The sequence below is a fragment of the Cnephaeus nilssonii genome (assembly GCF_951640355.1).
Source record: "Cnephaeus nilssonii genome assembly, chromosome: 17".
NCBI classification, from domain to species: domain Eukaryota; kingdom Metazoa; phylum Chordata; class Mammalia; order Chiroptera; family Vespertilionidae; genus Cnephaeus; species Cnephaeus nilssonii.
Genome location: NC_137088.1, coordinates 9,173,991 through 9,201,401, shown reverse-complemented (window position 1 = coordinate 9,201,401; position 27,411 = coordinate 9,173,991). Strand labels below are relative to the sequence as shown.

The 27,411-nt window shown below is 43.1% G+C and overlaps 1 protein-coding gene across 1 annotated transcript in view; it reads right to left on the bottom strand.

Moving 5' to 3' along the window:
• TOPAZ1 (testis and ovary specific TOPAZ 1) overlaps positions 1–3,601 on the bottom strand; it is a gene marked incomplete at both ends in the record, with an annotated part of 43,974 nt that extends 40,373 nt beyond the window's left edge. The window contains 2 exons of the mRNA XM_079795561.1: positions 394–2,845; positions 3,394–3,601. Of these exons, the coding sequence (XP_079651687.1) occupies positions 394–2,845; positions 3,394–3,601 (2,660 nt within the window). The remainder of the gene's footprint in view (positions 1–393; positions 2,846–3,393) is intronic.
• Between the last annotated feature and the right edge of the window lie 23,810 nt (positions 3,602–27,411).

The window sequence follows — 27,411 nt, the reverse complement described above, 5'->3', positions numbered from 1 at the left end:
AATAAGGAACTTGGCTGAAATAAAAGCATATCTGTATATTGATAATAATTAAAGAACATATGAAAATAAATTTGACTTTGAAAGAAGCAATCTCAATAATTTAAAAAGCCATTTACTAAATCATCATTTTATTTTGGACAATCTGCTCCATTATAATTTCCAACATATATATGTATATACATATGTGTATATACATATTGTTTTATTTCAATTATAAGTTTTAGCATAATGACATTTCCATGTCTCAGCAATAATATGCTATATTATATTTAATAACAGGGTTAAAAAATGGAGCTTCAATGATCACTGAATAAATTAGTGACACCTAAGAGTAGAAAGTGCTTTTGAAACCCCCAATAATGTGTACCAAAAGGCATACTTGAACATGCATACCTCAATTTATCACTTGGTTCTTTTTTTTCAGGAAGTTCCATGTGCTTGGAGTCTGTTGATTGCTGCTCTTCAGCAACATTGGGCTCCTGGTTTACCATGGGGACCTCTGAAGTAAATGAGAGCTCCCCTTCATTGGAGACTCCAAAGAGGTCTGGGTCATCTTGAATTACATCAATTAAGAGGACATCATCTTCATATGCTTTAAGAATATCTGGGATAATTTTAATGTCTGAAAAGTTCTTAGTTGTTTTTCTACCACTAACTTCAGAGGAAACTTGTTTGAATGTTTCTTGTTCATCAGAGCAGAAGGCAGGGCTTTTCTCTATACACCCAGGATTACAAAAAACGGTATTCTTTTCAACTGTGAGAGAAACAGCTTTCTTATTAGAAACAATATTGCCTGGTTCAGAGATATAGTTAGATGGTTTATTATTACCTTGCTTTAAAAAACTTGAAGAAATACTATAGAAATTCTTATTGCAGTATAAGTCAGAACTAGATTGCACTGGAGCGACACTATTTTGTATGTTCAAAGATTGAAGTCCTGAAATTACTGTGGAGATGTTTTCTTTATTCCTATTCTGTCTTATCTCTGTTCCAGATATATTGTCAAGAAGCTCTAGGGGACTATATGCTTCTCTCTCTGATGACTTGGCATTTATTTCTTTTCCTTTTTCTGTTTTATTCTTAAGTAAAGGAATTTTAAAATTACTCAGCCGTCCTGTGTTCAATATTTTAACCAAGTCTGGAACCACAACTGTTGGCTTAGCAACACATGTTTTTCGGTGAATAGTTTTGCTTGTAGAGTTGTTAGCTTCCTGGCCATGCTGGGAAGCCAGTGTCAAATTAAGTTTTGTTAAAGTCCCTCTATCTTTTCTTTTATTTCCTGTTAAGTTTTGAGTCACATTAGTTAACCGAGTATCTTCATTCGCATTAGAAACTACCTCTGACCCACTTCTGCTCGGTTCCTCGTACTTCATCTTCTCATCATCATTGATTACAGGTTCCTTTATAACCATTAAAGTGGGTTCTATAGCAGAGACTACGTCAGAGACTGCAGACAGACAATTTATATTAGAATCCAAATTTTCTTTACTTGAAGATTCATTGTTTGTTTCTTTTATGGAACTTTGTAATGGTAATTTGGAGTCAGTTAAGTGAGTCTGATTTGCTTGGTGTTTAAGAAAATCATCTTGACTAACACTTTCCCCAGACCCAGGAAGAGAGTAATTTGATTTTGGCAAGGAAGACCTTTTCCAACAATAGGCAGTTACTCTAGCACATGAATAACACGGCCAAGTTCTTTTACCCGTCATTGGTATTGTTCTGTGACAGCTGAACTTGAATTCTTCCGCTTCATTTCTTAAATCTTCCTGTGATCTCTTTTCAATAGGATGGCAATCACTAGGTGATTTCACTGTTGAGCTTTTCACTGACTTAAAATATTCTTCTGGCTCCGTGCTTTTACATCTTAAGGGCTCTGAAGCATTCTTGGTTTCTTCTTTCAAAAGTGGCGCTAGGGTTTTCTGAAACATAGTATTTACCAGATGCTCAGGACTTGTCTTTTTTCCTACTTTTTCTGGAAGACTTGATAAGTGATCCATTGGAGAAAGTGTATTATGGTTTGCTTTTCTCAAAATTTTTAAAGTTTTTGCTTCTTTACTTTCAGCACCCATATGGTTTTCTTGTAACAGCAACTCAGACTTGTTAGGCACATTAGAGAAGTTCATTTTGATAACCATTTTATCTCCTTTTTCAGACAACTTCATCCTTTTCCTGGGTTTTCTTCCAACACTGCTCTCCTCTACTGAGTATTTATTTTTTTCATTTTGATGGCAGGGAAGCAAGCCATTATTTTTGCTTTGGTATAAATCAGTTTCTTCAAGCAATAATTGATTTACTCCCATTAAGTTTTCTTCAGTGTTTGATAGGTGAGGAATATTATTTGTGTCACTCTTATCTGAAAGACTCCTAAGGTTTTCTTTCTTTAACTCTGAGGAATTTTCTGATACATGGATACATCCACCATCAGGTTTATATGTAAGGCTGTTTTCATCATTACAATCCTTGGAATGGGGGAAACAATTGCAATCATGTAATTTTAAAATGGAATTATTTTCTACTCCAGGTGACAAGCTGTTACAAGAATATTTTGGAGTATTCTTGCACAGTTCATCTTGGAATTCAACCTTTATATTTTGTGTAGCTTTATTTTCAGTTATTTTGAAGAGTGGACTTGCTAAGTTTTCAAGTGTTTTAATTCGACTTCTTCTCTTAATACCGTCTACCAAAACTTCCTTACCCAAAGACTGCAAGAGAGTTGTACTTTGAAATTCACTGCACTCCACTGTTTGGAAAGATTCCGAACTGGTTAATGATTCCTTTCTTACCAGGTCAGTCCCTGGCTGTGGATCATCACTTGAGGCTCCAGGAACTTTTCTTTTTTCCTTGGCTGATCAAAATGACAAAAATATACCAGAAAAATATTTTATATTGAGGAAGAAAAAGCAACACCAGTTAAAAAAAAATAAAGTGACGCCATCCATTTTCATTTTCCTAATTTCTGTTAAGGAGCCACATACAAACCTGTGTAAGTTCTAAGACAGCTGAATAACCTTCAGCATCACGGTCATTTCACACTAGCCAAAATGGATCACTAGTAGGAATCCCTTTTCTAGTAATTCTGACCAAGAGCTCCTAACTGGGCAAATACCTCTTAAGAGAATTCCTGTTTCTTCCCTCTCTCCCTGTCATCAGTAAAGCCCACGCTGGTTCAAATTAAACGCTAGTGGTAAAACCAAGATGGAGCGGGCTGAGGTACAAAGGCTAGAGAGGGAGTGGCACCTGGACGCTTTCTTACTGCGTCTTCCCGATTGCAGGAGGACCGCGCCTCCTTCTCTGCTCCTAAGCCCTGCTGGTCCCACAGGTGTGAAGGGCCTACCTGCCCCCGACCCGCCACGGGCCACCTCGCCTCGGCCTTCCCAGCCCCGGATGCCTCACCGGACTTGTCACTGTCCACCTCTTCTCTCTCAGACGCCCGGCCCACCATTCTCCTCTTTCTCCTGCTCTCCTCAGGCCCGTGGGCTTCAGGGCCGCAGGCTCCCGCCTCGCCTGGCTCCGCCGGCCGCCGGCCTCGCTTCCTCAGGCTTCGGGCAGGGCCCTCACGCCCACAGGAGATCGTGGGGCCCGAGGGCGGCTGCCGCCTCATCGGCCCCGCACCGCCTGCCCGACTCGCTGAGGAGCCTGCGAGAGGCGCCAAGGCTGCTCCCGCCGCCGCCGCCAGGGATCTGAGGCCCGTCTTCCCGTCCCTCATCTGGACCCGCTAGGATCGACCGGAAGCGGAAGTGGGCAGCGAGGCCGGCTGGGCCCGGCGCGTGAGGCAGCAACGTGCGGAAGAGCGGCAGCACCCTGTCAGGCTTCTCTCGAAGTCTCCGCGGCGCCTTCCTGCAGGCCCCAACCTGTCGGAACCGTTCGGAGCGCCTCTCCCGCCTGGCAGCTCACAGAGACCACCGTCCGCCAGTGGCTTCTAACGCCACCTCAAGTCTCTGGACGCGCAAAACGGGCATCTTTCCTCACAGCTTGCTTCTCGAGTGTTGAGAAGCGCGCCGCCACCCACCCAGCTGCCTCCGCCGGAAGCCTAGAAGCTAGAGACACCCTTCTTTCCCCGCCATCCCGCCTGCACGTAAGCGCTGTCCGATGCTCCTTTCTGTGTTAGTCAGCCACTGTCCCCCTTTGCAATGGCTCCGGCTCTCGGACCGCATCAGCCTCCCAAGTTGTATGTGTGCCTCCATCCTTGTGTTATTTCAGTCAAGCTCCCACCTGCGGCCAGGCCATGCCCCCCAAAGAAAGGAGATCCTGGCATTGCCCAGCTTGACCCTCAAGAGCCTCCTTGGCCCAAACGCTAAAACTGACGACAGAGTCCGAACCCTGTAGTGTGGTGTTTGCAGCTCTTTGTGATGTGGTACCCGAGGATTTAATGTTGTCTTACTGCCGTGTTAGGGGAAAAGTTGGGCTTCAGTGGAAAACTAGGCGCAGGAGCCACCCTTTTGCATGATCTGATTCTGAGTCGATGGGACCTGCTTTGCAACTATGTAAGTGGTAAGTGGTAACAATGCAAAGTAATGGTCTCTAGACACGCACATTTTTGTCCTATAGAAGTTCAGTTGACTTCCCACTCCCCCTGAGGAAGAAGCCGGCTTTGCATCCATTTGTACATCATTTCAATATTCCTGAGTTGTTATAAATGTATCTGTTCTTTGGACTTAACCTTTGAACCGGTGGTTATAAAATCTGCCTGAGGAGAGACAATCTCTAACACTATGTTTAGCTCTATATGAGAATCATAATTTTATCTTTTTTTAGGGAAGGTTGCTATCTTTTAACACCACATACCCTGCCTTTAAACCACACCGGATTACTACTTGGAGTCCCCCAGATTTCATATGCTCTGTCATGCCTTTGCCTCTCGACACGCTAGTCCTAGAAATTCTTTATTTGTGTATCTGTCTGGTGAACTACATATCCCTCCCGCTTCAAGATTCACTGCACTGATCATCCCTCAAGGAAGCTTTTCTGTTACTGTTCTCCTTCTGTTTGGAGAGGGCGGCAGCTGTTATGCCTGCCTGCTAACACATTGCTTTCAGCTGCTTTCTTGTTTGTGTCCTTCAGGGTAGATACCTTCTGTTAACCTTTGCATTTTGTGTGTTTAAAGCGGAACTTGTTGATTTTGAACACAATGTTACGTTATTCATTAAAGGATGGTAGTATGATGCAGAGAGAGTGTTGCAGTTTAAATGGAGTATCCTTAGGAGCTTTTATAAAAGGGGGGAATAGGAGGAGGTAGAAGAGAGTAAAGCGGGGTGGTGGGGTGGTAAATGGTGATGGAAGGAGACTTGGGATGGTGAACACACAATACAATATACAGATGATGTATTATAGAATTGTACCCCTGAAGCCTATATAATTTTATTAACCAACACAACTCTAATAAATTCAATAAAAAGTAAGCACATGTAAAGGATCTTAAACTTTCTTTATCTCTGTTTGTAAATACTCCCAGTAAAAGGGAAACAAGTTTAAGAATAGGAGAATTTAGAAAAAAATTTATAGATTTCAGGCTACATATTCATTCCAAGTTCACTTTGTGCCTCAGTTTCCTCATCTGTAAAATGAAATAAGAGAATCTCCTTAAGGAAATCAGAGTATTTAATCCCCAAATATGCCTCTTTAACAGAAAAACCATTTTGAGCTCAAGGCTTTCTCTGGTTGATCCTAAATTGTAAGTAGAGAAAAAAATTAGGGAAGTTGTCAGATATTAATTAATTCCTGGCCATTTGGGTCTGATTGTTACAGAAGTTGTTGGTTAGCTTTTGGAATTGTTACTAGAGTAGCAATCTGACTTCTCACAAGTCTGAGTTATAGCAGGCTGGCTTCCTGGGCCACTTATTGTAATGGCCATTAAAAGGGGGACCCAGAGTCAAGTCCCCGCCCACTCACATGCGCCTCAAAATTGCGTGAGACCCAGACCTGGCTGGTTCCCCCCCCTCCACCCCCAACTGGGCTAGATCCAGACCCGGCCAGTCCCATCCTGTCAAGCTCCACTGGGCAGGGGGCGCAGCCTCAGGTCCCCTGGCCTGGTGCTGGGGCAGGGTGTGTGGCCTGAGGTCCCCCGGCCTGGTGCTGGGGTGGGGGGCACGGCCTGAAGTCCCCTGTCAAGCCCCACTTGGTGAGGGGCATGGCCTGAGGTCCCCCAGCCTGGCACTGGGGTGGGGGAGCAGCCTGAGGTCCCCTAGCCCAGCACCAGGACGGGAAGTGCACCTTGAGGTCCCCTGTCAAGCCCCGCTGGGTGGGGGTCACAGCCTGAGGTCCCCCGGCCTGGTGACAATGCAGGAGGTGCGGTCTGAGGACCTCAGCCTGACGCCAGGGCAGGGGGCACTGCCTGAGGTCCCCTGTCAAGCCCCACAGGGGCGAGGGAGGGCATAGCCTCAGGTCTCTGCTGATTGCTCGTTAAGGCTCCTTAAGGGAACCTGGCCTTAGCTGTGGGTGCAGCCATCTTTGTGATGGAGTGATGGTCCATTAGCATATTCCCACTTTATTAGGATAAGGGGGTTAGTTTCCTGGACAGGTTGCTGCAGATTGTGGGTCAGAGTTCTATTTTTATATATCATCTGGCTGCAGTCTATTTGCATATTTAATCTCTCACTCCTTTTCTCCTGACCCAGAGAACAAACCTTCTTCTGTTTTTCCAAGGCTGACCCGTATACTGATGATCTCAACATCACACAGCCACACTTGCCAAACTCTCCCATACCTTTCTTCTTTTTACCTGCCAGATGCCTCTGAGACTCCCTACTTATACTCTTGCCCCTTAGTTTCTTGAAAACTGGTTTCCTTTCCCGATACATAAATGAAATTTCAATATCAGATGAGATTACAGGTTTAAAACGCTGACAACTCAAACATTGCAAAATCCATAAAAGTAACATAGCATCAGGCAGACACAACTACAACTCTTCAGGTGGGCTCACAATGAGGGGGGTAGGGCATACTTCAGAGAGCTAGGTCTTTGTTAAAACTGAAGTCCTCTGCCTTTTTATGAACTCAATGGCATCAGGCAATATAATTGTGTTTTTAGACACTAAAATTTAGGGAGACCTTATTTGCTTGCAGCCCTCCCTAAGGCACTACTTAAACTACTGCCCTTCCCTATGCATAGTATTTCTGCCAGTGAGAAACATCCTTGACCAATAAGACCAGCCTCAACTGGGAACTTGTTAGAAATGCAAATTCTTGGACGCTATTCCAGACCTCCTGAGTCAGAAACTCTGGGTGGGACCCCACAATCAGTGTTTTAATAGCCCTGCAGGGGATTCTGGGGAGGGCTCTAATTTGAGAGTCATGGTCTAGGCTCTGGGGATCAATCACTTCCTTCATGTTTTGTGAGACTAACTGAGGTAAGGTTCTGTAGGGTGCTTGGCATCCACATGCTCCCGAAGCATTTTTTCACTTCCTTGCATAGAATCTAGAGAGAGTTTTTAGTTTACTGCACCATCATTGTGACAAGCTACATTCACAGTTTGAGTCTAGTTTTCCCCAAGATTGGCTTGAACCCCAGTCACCGCTGCTGGCTGCCCTATGATTCACCTTGAAGTCAGCTGGAGCCACAACGACAGAAAAGTATAAACCAGCCCTAAATCCTTTAGCAGTTGCTCCTCTTTGAGTGGTTTAATCACCCACGTAGGAGAGTGCCTCCTAAGCACTGTGGCTGGTTTCCCCCACAGCCACTGCAGCCAGTTACAGCTCTCGATGACTCTCTGCCATCTGCACAGCTGCCCCCAAACCCCCACCTGCTCCAGTATAACATGCCCATGCCTCTGGCTTCAAGAGCCCTCCAAATTTCTTTTTTTTTTTGGGGGGGGGGGCCTGGGGGCGGGGGAGAACACTGGACCCACTTAATTCCTGCCAGAGAGGCCAGTGCAGTGGGAATCCAGCAGAGGGCACCTGGTCTCATTGCTCCTCAAGCCCTATTCAATGAGCTACATTAGGTACAGTCCCTGAGCTCGCCAGCTGTGCCTGCTTGACGACCAGTTTTTCTTCTGGGCTCCTGCAAGAGGGAAGCAGATCCAACAGGGAAGCAATTCCAAGGTTGTCATAAAACGTGTCTTTTTCTTCCTATCTTCTGTCACTCCCAGTTATCCTAAAGTTACTCTTATTGCTCCCTTCACTTAAAATGAGAGAATAGCAGGGATTCGGGGAGAGGTAGAAACACATAGGCAGCTGGGAAGTTGTGACATAAAGGCATCAGGCTTTAAGTACATGTTCCTGAAAGTAAACGTTAACTCCTCCATCCCAGCCCTTCAGCCTATCCTGCTCTTTGTCCCATGCTCAGAGATCTGCCTTCTCCCAGTCACCTCATTCTTCATTAACATCTCCAAGGGAATGAAGAGTTGGGGTTCCAACTGGGATAATTTTGAGGTTGTCAATGAAAAGAACCTGATTCTTTGAAAATATTAGAAAGATTTTTTATTTGGGCCTTCCTGAGAGGATGGTAGCCCAAAGGCAGAGCTTAATGAAGCCTTGAAATAGAGCTCTAACTTTGGAAAGGGGGGCATAGGCAGAGAGGTAAGCGAAAAGTACATTTAGTGCATTAGAAATTTCAGTCAGGTCACACATAGTTTAATAATGAACAGTTTTACATCAAATGGAAGGAAAGTTAAGGTTGGATCATTGTGCCCCTGGCATCAGGGAATCTGGGGATAGGGTCTGGGCAGAATTAAATCTTTAAAACTCCTTTAAAAATTTTTTTCTAAAAGTTGATTTCAGAGAGGAAGTGAGAGGAAGAGAGAAATAGAAACATCAATGATGAAAGACAATTACTGATCGGCCACCTCCTGCACGCCCCCCCGTCCCCCAATTGGGGATTGAGTCCGCAACCCAGGCATATGCCCTGACTGGGAATCAGTCTTGGTTCACGGCCTCCGTCAATCTGTCATCCCTCCAGCCCACAGGTCCCCAACTGCCAGATTTCTTTTAAAAAATTTTTTATTGGTTTCAGAGAGGAAGGGAGAGAAAGAGAGAAACATCAGTGATGAGAGAATCATTGATTGGCTGCCTCCTGCATGCCCCACACTGGGGATTGAACCCGAAACATGGGCATATGCCCTGACTGGGAATAGAACTGTGATCTCCTCTTTCACAGGTTGACACTCAACCATTGAGTATACCATCTGGGCCAGATTTGTTAGTTAACCTTCAATTCAGCACAGCTCAGAGTTTGACATTCAGGCAGCCCCTTGCTTCTTTCTCCATGGAAATTCCCAAGCCAAGATAGACATCTCCTCCCCAAGAATCACCTTTTTCCTCTTAGAAAAAGAAAACACAAGTTCTGACCTTTGGTTTCTTTGAACAAGATTTTGTGAAGGAAACTTTTGGGGAAGAAATCTGGTTTTCAATATTAGATGTTATGATTTTTATAAGTGTGGCAAGTCTTGCTTCCAAAATTCCAGTAAGTCTCTAAAGTCCCCATAACTCCCACTCCATCCTGTGTAACTTTTGATAATGACCTCTCCTCTGCTGATTTGAGAATATTGCATGAAGGCAGTAAGCACAGAAGGGGATGAATGGGATGATTTAGTTACACCCCCCCCCCCCCATCACTGTCCAGGTGCTGATTTGAGAGAAGTTGGAGATCCTTAAGTCAAAAGGAAGGGTCAGCACAGATAGAACCAGAGCACCCTGACAGGGGAGGAGATTTAGGCAGAAGACAGACTTAGAGAAGTGATTTCCCCTACTTAGTGTATGGAGCATTAAGATTTTGAAAGGCAAGTCCTCATGCTAGTGCTAGCTCTATATTTAAGACATCTTGGCATAGAGCTGGCACTTTCTTAAGCACAGTATTGCCAATACCCTGGTCTAAACTGGGTTTTCTTTCTTTGTCTTTGGTCACAAGTTTTTGACCATTTTCTAGGCTTTCTCATAGATATATCCTTTTGGTCACTGACCACAGTTTGAGGAATAAGAGAAATCTCAAAATATCTCACAAAGAGCAAAGTCCATTAAAGAAAAAAAGCCTTTATACTGTTGTGTCCCAACCAAGAAAGCAGCTGGGTATTGTGAGCTTTGATTGAAGCGACTAAGAATTAAGGGGTTGGGATGCTGTATTTAATCGCCCTCAAACAGCCTTCTCCTCCAGCTAGATTTTACCTTTGTAAGGCAGCAGCCCCTTCCTCGTGCAGACACTGTGGAGTCCCCCTACCTCTGGACTCAAGCTTCGTATCCCTCTCCTAGGCCTGACCTTGCTACCTGAATCTGCTCAGATAATTCTTCTTGGAAGCTCCACCCACCTATGCCTACCGACCTTCCGACTGGGGGCTCTGGCTCAGCCTTGCTCTTATACTACCCTCCTGCTTGTCAGCGAAGAGAGTTCACCTGAGGGTGTGGCAACAAGAAGCCTGCTGATAATCTGGTGCTAGGTGAGTTCAGAGCTCATCTTTCTACCTCTCTCCTTCCTTCGGGGTTGATACCCATAAATTCGAATTGTGTTCCATAGTTTAATATTGAAATTCTCATCAAGGCATGACTGATTTCTACTCGTGATAAATTATTTCATGTCAACACCTAAAAATAAATCTTAGCAAATAGTTTAGAACACAAAGGAGAAACAAATCTGTATTTAAAAAAACACATGTTAGAGATTTTAATACGTAATCATAAAGCAGATACCTCTGTGACCACCACTGGGGGCCAACAAAGGGAACATTGCCCAATTATCAGAAACTTCCCCTACTTCCATCCTTTCTTACCTCTTGTGATAACCATTTCTTACTTCTTTTGTAGTTTTACTCCCTATACATCTATTCTTAACTGAGCTACTAAAGTTTTAGCTCTTTTTGAATTTTATGTAAATTGGTCATACTGTATGAATTTTTTGTCATTCCCCCATTTTATGTTGCCAGTATTCATCCGTTTTGCTGCTCCAGTTTGGTTGTTTAATCAATAAAATATATTCAAAAAACAAAAAAACCAAACAAATGCTGAACACTATTTTTGTTTTTCACTCCCCCCCTTTTTTTGTAAAAGCAAAAATCCTCTTCGAATTTCTTTCAGTTAGCAAAAACAGGTACTAATGTAAAAGCAAAGTGGTATAAAGTGACTGAACATTCAAAAAGCGGGGGATACCTGCTTCAGCACTCCAAGGTAACACTCCAAATCATTTTGCTGAAATGAAATCATGTCAGTCCATTGTGAGCAAGAATCACAACCTAAGGTTGCAGGGCTCAGTAGGAAATAGTGTTCCCAAGTGGACAGTACAGACTCAGGAAGTAAATAGAAGCCCTTCAAACCCAGCCAGGTGGAAGGCTGGGGTTTCACATCCATTCTGTTCTTGACTCTGGCCTTCTTTTCCCTGCCATGCATTTCAAAGGGATTGTTTAGGGAATTTAGGTGAGTTGGGGTCTTTGAAGTTGGGGAGAATGAGTGGAAATGAAAAATCAGCACTATTTGATGACACAAAGAAGGGTCAAGGGCACAAGTCAGCTCAACTCTTCCAGGCTGGAAAGCACATGGCCTGAAATGGCATTCTTCTTGGGAAGGCTGCTACTTACAGCGGAGTATGTTGTTGAGTATACAACTTGTCCAGTCATACACAGTGGCCCTGCTGGTAACAGATGCACTTGGAAGAATTTTTTAATGAATGGATCTGGTTATAAACAAATCCACCAAAAATGATTTTCAAAATATGGAATAATTTTGTTCCCTTGTACTTTTTTGGTCAGTTTTATTGCAGTGGATTAAAAAAAAAAGGGGGCACGAGTGGGAGGATGGGGGGACAAGGGGGAATAAGGACATTTGTAATACCTTAATCAATAAAGGGAAAAAATAAGAAAAAAAGCTTTATTTAGATATAGTTCACAACAATTAACCCATTTAAAGTGTTCAATTCAATGACTTTTATCATATTCAGAGTTGTGCAACTGTCACCACTATTGATTTTAGAACATTTCATCTTGCCCAAAGGAAACCATGTACTCATTAACAGTTGTTCCCGATTTCCTCCCAACTACTTCAGCCGTAGGCAACTACCAATCTATTTTCTGTTTCTATGGATTTGTCTATTCTGAACATTTCATATTAATGGAATCATGCAATATGTGATCTGTTGTGTCTGGATTCTTTCACTTAGCACTTTTTCAAGATTCATCCATGTTGTAGCATGTATTAGTACTTTATTCTTTTTTATTGCTGGTAATATTCCATTGCATGGATATACTGTGTACTTTTATTAGTTGATGGACAATTGAGTTGTATGTACTTTGGAGCTACTATGAATAATGCTGCTTTGAGCATTTATGAATAAGTTTTTGTGTAGACATGCTTTCTTTTCTCTTGGGTATTATACCTAGAAGCGGGATTGATGGGTTTTATTGTATTTAACCTTTTGGAACTGCCAGGCTGCTTTACACAGCAGCTATGCCATTTTGCATTCCTACCACCAGTGTATGAGGGTTCCAGTTTTTCCATATCCTGGCCAACACTTGCTGTCATTTTTAATTCCAGCCATATTATTGGTGTGAAGTGATATCTCATTATGATTTTGATTTCATTTCCCTATTGACTGATCAAGTTGAATATTGCATATCTTTGGAGAAATGTCTATTCAGATGCTTTGCCCATTGAAATTTTAGTTTATTTTTAAAATTTTACTATTGAGGTATAGGAGTTTTTAAGATATTCTAGATATAAGTCTCTTATCAGATATATGATTCATACAACTTTTCTTCCATTTTGTGGGTTGTCTTAATTTTCTGATGGTGTTCTTTGAAGCATAAAATTTTAATTGTGGTGAAGTCCAATTTTTCTTTTTTCTTTGGTTGCTTGTGCTTTTTGTAACATAGCTAAATCTGGGTCATGAAGACTTATACCTATGTTTTCTTCTGAGTTTCATAGCTCTTACACTTAAGTCTTTGATGCCTGCAGTGTGACTGATAGCCTGTGCAACCCTGTGTGGCAGCTCTGAGTTGGAGACCCGGGTATTACATTAGATCTAAACATTCTGTGATGAGTCTTATAACGTGCAAGGCACTGTGCTTATCTGTAGGCATTAGGGCAAGGTTTAGGGGATGTGCAGGTGCAGCAATTGATTTTTTTTAATGTGCCTCAGGCATGAAACAGCCCTGGCCACCAATACAGGCATCAAGCTAGGATGAACTAAGGACTGTATGTCTGCTTTGCCCCTGATTGATATAAGAGCAACACCACCAAACATATGTCTCCTTGCCCATTGCCAGGGGGTAGCAATTGATTTTAATAGCTAGTTGTTGAGCATCTACTGCATGGAATGCCCTTCTGGGACATTAAAACAAATCCTTGCCTCGCAGTGAGCTCAGAATCCAGTGTGAGATGGACAAATAGACACTTATAACTACTGTGTAATTCAGCCATCTTTATGGGCTACTGCTATTTCAACAATGAAGTCAAGGTCCTTTGCCAAACAACCAACATCAGTCCCTTCCCATGCTGCTCCAAATGATCTAAGCTCAAGTAGTGTCCTCAGGTCCCTGGGTCTAGCACTCCTAATCTCGGCTGTATGGAGAGGTTCTGGAGCCACTCCTGTTCATGACTGATACAGGCTCAGAGTTAGTTTGAATATTTGATGGTATCTCAGACAAATCATGGAGCAGACACCCTGTGTTGTGGAGTCATAGGAAGGACTCCTAAAAGTGTAAGTCGGGGCTTGGCCTGGACTGTGGGTTTGCATGCTGCTCTTTAGGTGTATGGGCCATGGAACACTAACATTGTTACTAGCAGGGTGCTTGATACAAATGTAGAATCACAGGCCACTGACTCAGAATCTCTCCGGGTGAGACCCAGCAACTTGCATCTTACTAAGCTCCTCTGGTGTGACCCCTGTACAATGAGGCCTGAGAATCACGTACTTCACCCATGCTTCCAAGTGCTGATTGGGCAGTAGTTTCTCCCCACCGCACATTAGACTCTGGGGAATGGACGTTTACTTCCAGAAAAATACAGCCACTTTAGTTTTCTTAAGAACCCACCTAGCATATTCCTTGTAATCATAGAAGTGTTGACTGCTTATTAGAAACAGTGCACTGTTGGATAAAGAAGCTGTGGTACATTGACACCATGGAATACTATGCAGCAGTAAAAAAAGAAGAATCTCTTACCCTTTGAGACAGCATGGAGGGACCTGGAAAGTATCAAGCTATGTGAAATAAGTCAGTCAGAGAAAGACAAGTATCACATGATCTCACTCATATGTGGAATCTAAATAACAAAATAAACTGATGAACGGAGTGGATCCAGAGACTTGTGGAAGCATGGAACAGTGTGGGGAATCTTGGAGGAAAGGCAGGGGAGGGTGAGTGGATGGGAGGTGATCAACCAAAGACCTTGTATGCACAATGCATAACCCATGGACACAAACAATAGGGTGGTGAAGGACCTGGGGAAGGGGTGGGGGTCAATGGGGGAAAAAGGGTACATATTTAATACTTTCAACAATAAAGAATTATTAAAAAAAAAAGAAAAGAAAAAGAATTAGTGCCCTGTTGCTCAAATGAAGGCTCCCTCATGTGAAGCAGCTGAGTAGAATTGTGGATTCCCCTCCTCCTCAGGTTTTCCTGAGCAAAAAATCTAGTCAGAGGTTATAAAAGCTCTCTCTGAACCGGCAGCCTCTGCCTTCAAGGGTGGTGGAGGAATCCAGCCTGTGCCTGGAGTCTTTTTTGAAACCTGCTGTTCTAGTAGCTGTGACCAGAGCTTTATGACCTCTGGAAGGTAAGCCCAGGATAAACAGAGCGTTTGTGGAAAAATCTGAGTTCCTACAGCATGGAGGGACCTGGAAAAAGCTAAGGTCAGCTGTGTGTCTCCCTGTCGCCATAGAAATGCATTCCCTTGTGCATTTAATCTGCTCTCTGGAGAATACGGTCTCCAGCCACTGCCCCGTCTTTGCTCTGAAGAACCATGGTGTCTTACGTCGTTATGTGGGGGAAGAGAAGATTCCTAAGTCAACTGTTGTTTCCATGGGGTGTTTGAGGAGCCCCTCAGGTCTTTGGTAAATTGCAGTTGCCTCAGTGAAGTAACTTTTGGTTCTAAGCGTTCCAAGCTATACTTTTGTGTTTTAGCTTTATGCTTTTCTAAAATTACTAAGAGGTTGAATTTTAGCTTTGTTTTTAAGTCCTAAGTAGGGGGAACTTTGCATCTAACTTTAGAATCATCCCTAGAAGGGCACAAGGCCTGGGGTTATGTAAGCCATGCTGCCTGCCCAGGATAATGGCATTTGAAAGGAGTTTGGGCTATTAGTATACTTCATGGGTCCTTGAGGCTTTGGTTAGAAACAGAAGTTTAAAATTGTATTGTATTGATCAGAATACAGAGGTAAAGTGCAGTATTATGTGGGGCTCATGGGACCTTGTCACTCTACCCAAGGGAACAGGCCTGTCTACAATGGTAGTAACTAAATCACCATAGCAACACCGCCCAGTCATTTTAATTTTGGTCGTGGCTATGAAGGGGCCAGATGGTTGCTATTTTAGTTGATAGTAAACTCCCGGGTTTTTGTTTTCAACTCAGTTCAGGTGCTGGGTCTTGATTCCATTTCAAGGCTGTAATGTATCTGGATTCAAGCCAGGAATGAGTCCTGTCAAATGTGAGCATCCTATATAATAAAGAGCTAATATGCAAATGGTTGTCATGCCCTGCACCCTCAGGCCAGGGCCAGGGGACCTGAGGCCGTGTCCCCCCGCCCCGGTGGGGCTTGACGGGGGACCTGAGGCTGCACCCCTGCCCTGTGGGGCTTGATGGGGGTGGGGCCGGCCAGGTCTGGGTCTCATCCGATTTTGAGGTGGGGACTTGACTCTGGTTCCCGAGGTGCGCCCCAGATTCTAACAGGAGGGAGATTTTCATATACATTTTACTAATTTTCTTTCATCTCTGACACTTCCATTATAAAGAAAGGGCATATAGCAATATTAAAATATTTCCTCTAATTAATTCCCTTTTAATGTTCACAAATTTCGTGCCAGGCCACTAGTTGCTAAATAAAAGGTAGTGCTTCTTTGGGCACCTGGTCTGGTTTGTTAGCTCTGGCTTAAAGTCACTTCCTACTGGCCACTCTGCCTGGATTATCAGTGCAGCCTGCCAGAGCATCCAAACCAAAATGATACAGTGCCTAGTCTTAAGTCCTGTCTGACAGCTCCATCTACACACCAGAACCGCACTGGCTGTTCCTCTTTCCCTTCCATGGTAGGCCACTGCTGCTCTAAAGACAATTTTCAATGAGAGAACACCATTGACTTTAAACCTGGGGATGTCCTTGTACTTCTTCCCTAGTATTGGGTTGGCTTATGAAGCTGGTTTATTTCTCTACACTATCTCTCCTCTTTCAGAGGTAGTCATTTCCTTCTGGCCACTCTCCAGCTGTGGCTCCACCTACCTCTCTTGTCTTCACTTGGCACAGGTTCAGAACACCCTGAAAGATTCCTTCGTGAACCCAAAGACTATGTTGGTTCAGGAGCCCAGCTCCGTTCTGCTCTTCCATGTTGATTAAATTATATTTGTTTTTTGGCAGAAAGCATTTGACTACACTCTTGGCATTGGTCCCCAAGAGCCAGTTGGCACACTTAAAGCTAGAACTTGGAGTGGCACCTCCATGGGGAGCTGCAATCTACCTCCATCACCTTTTAATTATAACCTTATGAATTATGCATATATGAAGATGGCAAGCACTATGTGTGAGATGTATGATTTTTCTCCATCTAATTTTCTGTAACATAGAACGGCTAATGACCCCCACCCTTCCTTTTACTACTAGATTGATTTTGGGGGTATTTGTTTCTAGATGTCTGAAGGCTATTCTGAATAGCAGGAGTAATAAGACTATCTGAAGCAGTTTGTGGAAGGGAACTCTTTGTTTAGCACCTACTTTCTGCCAGGACTGTGCTAGACTAGACACGTTTTCTTTACAACCTGGTCTGAAGTGTCTTCTCAGTTAAGGCTCAGAGAGGTTTAAATCACTCAGAGTCACATTCTTTTCATGGCAGCCCTTTGTTTTTCTAAGTAATATATTTATATGTTTGTCTTTATTTAGTATTGCATTTCTAAAACCAATTATGGGGGAATGTTGAGTTATTATCATAGCATTAAAATAGAAACCAAAATTTCCATTTATGTCCTTGCTTTTTACTCAAGAGGTATACTGTTAGAGTTGCTGGTCTTAAAGTTGAGTTTACTGGAGATCTGTCCCCCTAAGAGCTGGACTTAAAATCCTTGGCTATGCTCAGCTGGCGTGTCTCAGTGGTTGAGCATCGACCTATGAACCAGGAGTCACAGTTCGATTCCTGGTCAGGGCACATGCCTGGGTTGTGGCCCAATCCCTAGTGAGGGGCATGCAGGAGGCAACTGATCAATGATTCTCTCATCATTGATGTTTCTATCTCCCTTCTCTCTGAAATCAATAAAAATATATTAAAAAATAAAATAAAATCGTTGGCTATGGCTATATTGGTCATGAAGTTTTAGGTTCTATGTTCCAATAAGGTCAAGATTATAAATTGAGTGAACTTTGAGGCTGGTTACCTGGTCAAAACTAGAATTATCCATGTAGGGAGTGGGAGCTACTAGGAATTATAGCAAACTGTTGAGTTACTGATCCAATTCATTATGTACTAGTTGGCTCCTTTATTCAAGCATGTACTGAGCATATACAGGGTGGGGCAAAAGTAGGTTTACTTTTAAGTACGTGAAACAGTTTATTCTTGTATTACTATTTATTAATTATTGTATTATTTTCTATATGAACAACTGTAAACCTGCTTTTGCCCAACCCTATATTTTGTGGCAGAGCCTGAAACTATGAAATTCAGAGTATTTTGCCCTTAAGACTCTCGTAGCCTGATGGGAGATTGATTTGTAACCAAGCACATCCCAGAAGTAGGTGTGTATTTACTTCTCCTCTTACTTTGTTCTTTCTCTCACTAGTACCCACACCATTTCTTTGGCACCCAGTAAAACTCCAAGATGAAGTCATTTGTTGTGTGGAAATGCTCACATACTTTCTGTTACTGCCTCCTGTAGGAAACCCACACTGAGGTCTGGTAGCTGATGCCAGAGAGTAGGAAGTCTCTTTCCTTTTTCCTGTCCAGTGGGCAGGCTGTTGAGTCACAACTTGCCAGCAATCCAGTCACCTCATCCACTGTTTGTGACTTCTTTAAATCTCATCACATGTCTTAGAAAATGAGACTAAATTTTTGGAAAATCCAGAAGGTACTTGGGAATCTATCAGTAACTGGAATTTTATGTCAACAATATCAGATTGTTCCTATGCACTAGGAATTTTTGGATTTTTCTCAATGTTCTTAAGTCAAAATACCTAACACTCCTTCAGCAAATGGAGTGTGTAGGTATTTATTTTCTGCACTCTGCTGACCATATATCCACTCAATACGAGGAGCTAATCTAAGGAGACAGATTAGAATAAGCATCCTTGTATCTCGTCTCCTGTCTCTATTCTTTGTTCTGTAACCAATGGAGACCAACCCTGGGGGGCCATGGTGGGATGGCCAAGTTCTAATGTTTCTAGATTAAAAAAATATTTTTACTACATTTAGGAAATGATGGTGTTTGTTTTCTTTTCTAAATTATAGCTGAGGCCTTTTATTCAAGGTTTTGTTTAGTCATCTAGAGCCAAATTTAGTGCATCTAGGAGTTAAGCATGTAGCAAATATGGGAAGGAGGCTTTCCTTAAGAATAGTAGGTGATTCATGTCAAATCCAGATGAACAACCCTAGAGAAGTAAGAAGCAAGAATGAACTCTGGGAACTTACAAAACAATTGAGAACCCCTGGGGGAGGCGGCCCCAGCTTTCAAATGTGAGGTGGCTGAGGATGGTTATAAGAAGATGTGTTTTTGATTCTGTTCATGCTTTTCCTCTACATTGCCTGGCACAAGCACTGCCTGCTTCTTCCCCTGTTGGAACTGGGAGCAGCAACCCAGCCCCCATTGAAGGCAGATAACATCAGGGCAGCAAACGGACAAAAATCCCTGCTGGTATGAGGAGTAGAGGAAGTAAGGGAAGGGCTGACCAGCCTCCTGTCAGCCTCGTGTGTGCTTTTCCACATCTAAACCCAGGGGTGGTGCTCTGTAGTCCTGTATCTGCTCTTCCACATCTAAACCCAGGGGTTGTGCTCTGTAGTCCTGTATCTGCTCTTCCACATCTAAACCCAGGGGTGGTGCTCTGTAGCTCTTTCCTAAGACCATGTCTTTCTAAGAGTTTAAAGGTGGGAATTGTCTGGTGAGGTCAGAGGTAGTTCTGTGGTGCTTGGCATTCCTTCCCTGCTCATCCTTTAGGCTCACAAGGACCAGAGGAGAACCTGACTCTCGGCTCTCCCCAGGACTCATTATAAGCAGGGTAGCAGACACCCTCAAGGAAGTAGCCCAGTCTCCATGACTAGACACTTGAAGACCACAAACTGAATAACACAAACCCTTTGAAACCGAACTATTGGAACAGATGGTCAAGGACTTGCAATAGGATGATCCGTGAACAGTGTTAGCAGAGCAAGTGAGTCAAGAGCAAGACATCAAAAGAACCAAGTAGAAATATGAGAAAAGTGCAGATAAAGAACACATCTATAGATGAGCATTAGTAGATATAGCCAAAGAATGAACTAATGAAAGAGCAGATGAAAAGAACAAAGTATAAAGAGATCATAAAAGAAAACATCAGATATGAAAGATGGCTCTGATGCCTGGGATACAAAAGGGAAAGGCGGGGACTGTGGCTGATTAAAGACCTGACTACAATTAGTGTGGCATGATGCCCACAGAGGCATTGTTTGGCTTGCATGTAATTTAGTAAAATTGAGATGAAAAATTTAAAATGGAACTTTAGCAACTCTTGCAGGAGGGGGGGTAGGGGGGTGGGAGGAAGGAAAACCAAAGACCTCTACTAAAACCAATTTTCTTCTTCCTGCTTCCTGCTACAGTCCATTGGGTATGTGACGTATTTGACCTGGGAAGGACAGAATGTTTGTGCACATCCCCCAGGCCAGATCATGTCTTTCTAAAATGATTGAACTATATAAAACTATATTTAATGACATCCCTAAAATCACAGTGAGCCATGTACAGCTTTTCAGTTTGGAGAAGGTATGCTGCGATCTGGCAGCTGCTATGGTCCAGGAATGAATGATGATGGGGTGGGGAAAGCCCTGTGGCTTCTGATGGGTGACAACTCTGGTCACCTTTATTTAGTGACTTCTTTAATAGAAGGTGTGGCTTTTATGAAGATACTAGAGGCCTGCTGCATGAAATTTGTGCAAGGGGCTCGGCCCTTGCAGCCCTGGCTGCCGCCACCCTCTGCGGGGCGATCAATTGCAGATCCGCTCCCCCCACCATTGATTGCCCTGCAGAGGGTAGCAGCAGCTGGGGCTGCGAGGGCCAAGGCAGCCGGGGCCTCGGGCCTAAGCCGTAAGTCGGACATCCTTAGCACTGCTGCGGAGGTGGGAGAGGCTCCTGCCACCACCGCTGCACTTACGAGCTGTGAGCCTGGCTTCTGGCTGAGCAGTGCTCTCCCTGTGGGAGTGCACTAACCACCAGGGGGCAGCTCCTGCATTGAGTGTCTGCCCCCTGGTGGTCAGTGTACATCATAGCGACAGGTCGTTCAGCCATTCGGTCTATTTGCATGTTAGTCTTTTATTATATACTAGTAGGATGGGTAGCCAGGTCTGCGGACAATTGCTTACGTTATTGTTTAAAATCTGAAATTACTTGACAGATGGCTGGGGTCTTAATGTCAGTGTGTTTCATAGGCCTTCTATCCTGGGCTTCTAGCTGTCATACTGCCCAAGGGCAGCTCCCAGGCATCATTTCCTGGTCTGGAAGAAGGAGAGAGTAAAGCTTGACAAAATACTTAAATGGCTACAGCAGCTTAAAGGCTACCTGCCAGCTTTCCCCCAGTGAGTGAGTGGCAAGCCCATTTACCCCAGGGCAGAGAACACACAGGGGCAGGTCCTGAAATTAAAAAGGGGCAGAGGGAAAGTCCCCTTCACCTGTTTCCATACAACACTGTAGTCTCTAAATGAGGCAGTTTTAACCTTAGGGTTCATGGGAATAAGCTTTGGGGGGGGGGGGGTCAGTGAACCCTTCAAAACTGTCAAATGTAATATTGTGTGTGCATTTTTCTGGTGAACCCATGTTTTACCTCCCAGCGGTGTTTGTGCAACCAAAAATGGTTAAAGTCATAATTCTGTTTGGAGGTCACAGAAAGAATCATGATCCCAAGAATAGGGGAAAGAATGGGAGCTTTTTCTTCATGGACTTCTTGCCCTTGCTCAGTGGAAGCACTGCCTCTGCCCACCGCTTTGCTGCCTACGTTTGTGGGTGGTTGTAGGGGGCAACTGACAAGCCTGGATGGCTGGGTTTAGCATAATGAGTGGTGACTTGAGTTTTTAAGTGTAGGGATGTCATTGGCTATATACCACTGGTTGTTGGCAAAGATATTTGAGTGCTTCCCCTGCACAGGCATGGTCACAAGCATGTGTGAGACATTTTTATCCTCACAACAAACTTAGGGATAGTTACTATTATCCTCACCTGAGATAATGGAAGGCGGCATGATCATTCAAATGAGGGCAGCCTGCTCTGCCGTTATTAAATTCCAACGAAGTGGCCCCTCTTCAGAGAGGGCCAAGAATGCAAAGAAAACAGGTTCCTAGGTGCATAAATTCCCCCTCCAGTGAGTTTAAAGAAAAAAAAAAAAAATTTGAACTTTTTGGGTTCTTCCTGATTGCCACTAGATGGTGGTGTGCCAAAGGCTATTTTATACCAGGATGCTTGCTGCCAAGGAATGCACATAAGTTTGCCCTGGAGTGTAAAAATGTACCTAATAAGTTTGAAAGAAGAGTTCCAGGAGTGAGCTGGGGACCTCTCCTAACCTCCTGCTCCCAACCCTAGCTCCTTACCTCAGAACAATTCAAAGTGAATGTTTTACACTTTGGTTAAATGTGTTATGTGTGTAATACATGCTGCCTGCCTTTGTCCCCTGGCATAATTCTGGGTTTTTATCTGCAGGACATCTTCACTGGGTGTGACAGGTGTGATGACTACATCCGCAGCAAGCTGAGACAGTTCCACAGTGACGGTGAGTCACTTTATCTTGACATCTTTACAAAGTTCTTATGGCACACAGATTCCAATGCATTGAAGACTCAAGATATACAATAGTGCTGGCCTGTGATCGTGTGTTGAGACCTTTTATTGCTGAAATTGAAATTAGACAAGAATATTATGACTCTTCACCTTTTCCCCTATCATATACTTTGTCCTCTTAAAAGAAATCCTGCTTGGGTATTCCCTGCTGTTATCAGTAACTTTCAGAACCTCCTCAACTGTAGGCAAACAATCAAAGTGTATTTATTATCACTAGGAGCTGGCCCTTCCCAAACTACATACATGTGAGTACTGTAGTGAGACCAAAGCAGTCTCATTCAATTATGAGTTTTTCTTTAAGTAGTAGTACAATTTTAGTGGCTGTTGCTATTTCCATGGGGCCTTAAATGTATTTTTATTGTACCCGGCCTAGCAATTAGATGCTGAGATGAGTCTCTAGTTGAAAGAGTCTAATCTAAAGTCATATATAATTCACATACTAAAAGGCTAAACTGGAACCATGTCTCTTCTACGCTACATAGGAATTTAAAACAATTGGGCTATTAAGTGGTTGGATCTTCTTCCTTCTCATATTTGCCTGATAAAAATGTCCTATAGTCTTGAGCTGTTTGTTTCTAGACGAGAACTGGAGGCCAAGTACGAATCATTGCATGTGATCTGAGTTCAGGACTCTGCAGTTCCTTTACATATCTCTAGCAGAGTTTTGGGGTAAATCGAAGACAGTCTCAATGCTAATGTTCTTTTTTTTGAGGCTCCCATTAATAGCACTTGGGTTATCAGATTACTATTTCCTGCAAACTTTCCTTTGAAACACGTAGAAAAGCACTATTGTGTCTTATGCTATTTTTGCATCTACTACAATAAATATCAAAGTGCTTTCTTTAAGAATACTTGAACTTATTTCTGCAAAGCAAATTGGACTTCCCATTAAACAGTCCTTAACACTGTCTGTGTATGCTGATCACACAGGCTCCTAATAGCATCTACCTTCAGTCTCCTCACCTTCCAGCATGTTGTCTCTTTGTGTTGTCACCTGGCAGTTGCTAGGAGTATCATTTCATAGCCAAGTGTTTTCTCCCTTTGTCCCTAAAACCCACTCCCATTCCACCCCAGTCTTTCTAACGCACTTAATACATACGTCCTTATATATGTATGATTCCTTCAATGTACAGTGGAATGTATTCTAACTGACATAGGTGTTCCACGTATGGATCTCAGTCTTTCTCTACTCAGTGCTTGTTTAAGACGTATGCACAGCTATGTGGATATGTCTTATTGTCAGCATCTAATTGCAGCATGGTGCTCTAGAGTGTTCCCCCACCATACTTGTTTTATCTGATCCACTTGTGATGGTTGCTAAGTCAATTATGGTAATACTAGAGGTCCGGTGCATGAAATACGTTCATGGGTGTGGTCTCTAGGCCTGGCCGGCAATGGAAGCGTGAGCATCTGGCATGGAAGGGCAGGTCCCAGCTGACCTCTGGGTCCTGGGCAGCACCTGAGCCCCTGTGCACCCCCTCCGCCTGAGTCATCGATCCCCGGGCAGCAGTCCTGCCCCCCATCACTGCCGCTGGTCGCCATCTGCGGGGCCATCAGCAGGGCGATTAAGCCCCACCTGGCTCACTCAGTTCCTGGGAGCCAGGCAGTGGCCTCACCCCCCCACCGCTGCCACTGATTGCCTCACACCCGCCTTTGCCTGGCACCACCCACTCACCTGCTCCGCCATCCCGTCACGGTTCTGCTTTCCTAGGGGCCCATTGGGGCTGGCAGCGCCTCCACTGCCACCTGCTGCCAGTGCTGCGTCGCCGACACCTGCCTTGTTCCGTGCCGCTCCCTGGTGGTCAACGCACGTCATAGTGAGCAGTCGAACTCCAGGTCAAGGGGACAATTTGCATATTAGGCTTTTATTATATAGGATTAGCTAATGGATAAAACATGATAATTTATTATTAGGAGTATCAAAACAGTTATTTCTGACAGCAGAGATCTCTCTTTTAAAGCAGAGACCCAGGCACCTATTTTGTAGCTTTGTCATCTTGAAGGTTTTCAAGGCTGCCAAGATTTCTAGTAATGATAAAAAAGGGGAGAGAGGACTGAGCATTGCATCTGGGAGGATTGTCAGGACTATTCCTAGACGGGTGCAGAACACCTCTAGTCACATTCCATTGACCACAGGTTGGTCACAGGCCACACTTATTGCTAGGGAGGTTGGAAAGTTATTGCAAATAATATTGCTTTTTAAATTTCAGTTTTTATATTGTTTATAGATACACAATTAATTTTTTCCAATGTTGACCTTGTGTTCTGTGACCAATGTTCATAATGTTTACTTGTTCTACTAATTTACATATAGATTTTTTTAAACTTTTCTACATAAACACTCATGTTATCTGTGAAGTTTGACCTCTTCCTATCTGATCATTATGGCTTTTCTTTTTGCAGTGGCTATAATTTTTAGTAAAATGTTGAATAAGAATGGTGAGCGTGGATATCTTTGCTTTATCACTGTTTATAGGAGGAAAGCATTCAGCATTTCATCCTTCAGTGTGATGTTAGCTATATTTTTGTATTTTGTTGATGCCTTTTATCAGATTGCGAAAATTCCCTTCTATTCCTAGTATGTTGAGTTTTTTTTTAAAAATTATGAATTGGTGTAGAATTTTGGTAAATGTTTTTTCTGGATGTATTGAACTAATCATGTGATTGCCCCCTTTATTATATTAACTAGTGGCCCGATGCACGAAATTCGTGCACATTAAAAGGGAATTAATTAGAGGAAATATTTTAATATTGCTATTTGCCCTTTCTCTATAATAGAAGTATCAGAAATGAAAGAAAATTAGTAAAATGTATATGAAAATCTCCGTCCTGTCAGAGTCTGGGGTGTGCCGTGGGACCTAGAGTCAAGTCCCCACCCACCACCTGCACGCGCTTCGAAAACACAGGAGACCCAGACCTGGCTGGCCCCATCCCCATTGGGTGAGACAGACCCAGCCGGCCCCACCCCTGTCAAGCCCCTCCGGGCAGGGGGCACAGACTCAGGTCCCCCAGCCCAGCACCAGGGCAGGGGGTGCAGCCTGAGGTCCCTGTCTAGCCCCGTGCGGTGGGGGGCACGGCCTGAGGTCCCTTGCCCTGGCCAGGCACCATGCAACCTTAGGTCCCTGCTATTCAGTCGTGACATTACAGCGTGCCGGCTACTTTGCATATTCCTCTATTATATAGATAGATATGGGAAATTTTATTGATTATTTTTAAAATCTTAAACCAACTTTGCATTCTGGGCATAGACCTCATTTGTTCACAACGTATTGATTTATTAATATTTTGTTAAGGATTTTTTCATGAGAGAAATTGGTCTGCAGTATTCTTTTCTTGCATTGTCTTTCTCTAGTGTTGGTATCAGGGAAATGCTGGCCATAAAATAAGTTGGGAAGTGTTTCCTGCCCTTTTTTCTGAAAGAGTTTGTGTAAGACTGGTGTTTTTTCCTTGAATGATTGCTAGAACATGCTAATGAAACCATCTGGGCCCGGAGTCTTGTTTGTGAGAAGGACTTTGATATTATATACTTTACAAAGTCTTCCTTCCAATATTTTTAGTACCCATCTGCACCATACATAATTATCCCGATATTATTGACTATATTCCCTATGCTATATTTTATATCCTCATGACTATTTTGTAACTACAAATTTGTACTTCTTAATCCCTTCATCTTTTCATCTACTCCCCTCTGGCAATCAATTCTCTCGCTGTGACTGAGTCTATTTCAATTTTGTTTGTTTGTTTATTTTGTTCTTTAGATTCCACATATAAGTGAAGTTATGTGGTATTTGTCTTTCTCTGGCTGACTTCTTTCTTTTTTTAAAAAAAATATTTTTATTGATTTTAGAGAGGAAGGGAGAGGGAGAGATAGAAACATCATGATGAGAATCGATTGGCTGCCTCCTGCACACCTCCTACTGGGAATTGAGCCTACAACCTGGGCATGTGCCCTGACCAGGAATCAAACCGTGACCTCCTAGTTCATAGGTCAATGCTAACACTGTCCAGGCTGACTGACTTATTTCACTTAGCATAATACCCTCTAAGTCCATTAATGCTGTCACACATGGTAAGATTGCCTCCATTTTTTTCTGATGAGAACCCAACCATAGTTCTTAATTTTGCTCCCCTATGTATAAGTTTCCTTTTGTCTGTCTTCTTTCAAGACTTTCTCTTTATTTTTGGTTTTCAGCAGTTGACTATGATATGCCTAGGTGTAGTTTGTTTGTATTTATCCTGCTTAGGACTCACTAAGCTTCTTCAATATCTAAATTGACATTTCTCACCAAATTTGGAAATTGGAACCATTACTTCTTCATATATTTTACATCCTGTCTATCTTTCCTCTTTCCCTCCAGATATACCTATGTTAGACCTTTTGATATTTAATCACAGGTCGTCTTTTTTCCTCTGTCATTTCAAATATGCGGTTAAGCGCACCTCATAAAATTCTGAACTCTTGGGATAGCCAAATCCTCCTAAAATACTGCTTTTACTATGTAGGTCTTATAAGAATCTACAGCATGCATTTTATTACATATAAATCACACCTCAAGAGAAAGTACTACAGTGGCTTCCTATCGCCTACTAAATGTAGACCAAATGCCTTATCTTGGCACTCAGAGGTTTTAAAAAATAATTATGTATATTGTATATGCAAAAAATGGCTGTCTAGATAACTTTGGTTTCACCTAGGGATGGGAATTAGGGGGTTGTGAAACAGGCATGGGAAGGAAATGTTTCAACATTTACTTTAGAAATTAGAATGTATTTATTCCAAAAACTACAATACTTTGCCATAAACAATTCTGTCCTCATTCTGATCAGTCACTTCTGCCATTCCTGGGCAGCACATTGGTTCCTTTAGTCTGATCATTGCCCTCCTCCTGCCCACCCCATGCTCTTTTTCCTTAACACACACCCAAGGGATTAACCTGTTTCAAGACCCTTCACCTCTCAGCCAGCCCCTTCAGACCATGGCTCTTCTGTTTATGCCAGAGCACCTCCTCCAGGCAGGTGCCTATTCATGAGACAGTTGTCAGGGCTCAAACTGAAGGAGCAACATACCAAATGTGTACAGTAAGCTGCTGGAAATGGAGGGGACCAAACGGGGAAAGGGTACATTAGATAGATGCATCATTCTGTTTGGGAAGCCATTTGAGTCTTTTTGTGGGAAGTAACTTTTCTTCTTTTGTCTATCTTTTGGAGGTGTTGAAGTCAGGGGGTACATTAGATAGATGCATCATTCTGTTTGGGAAGCCATTTGAGTCTTTTTGTGGGAAGTAACTTTTC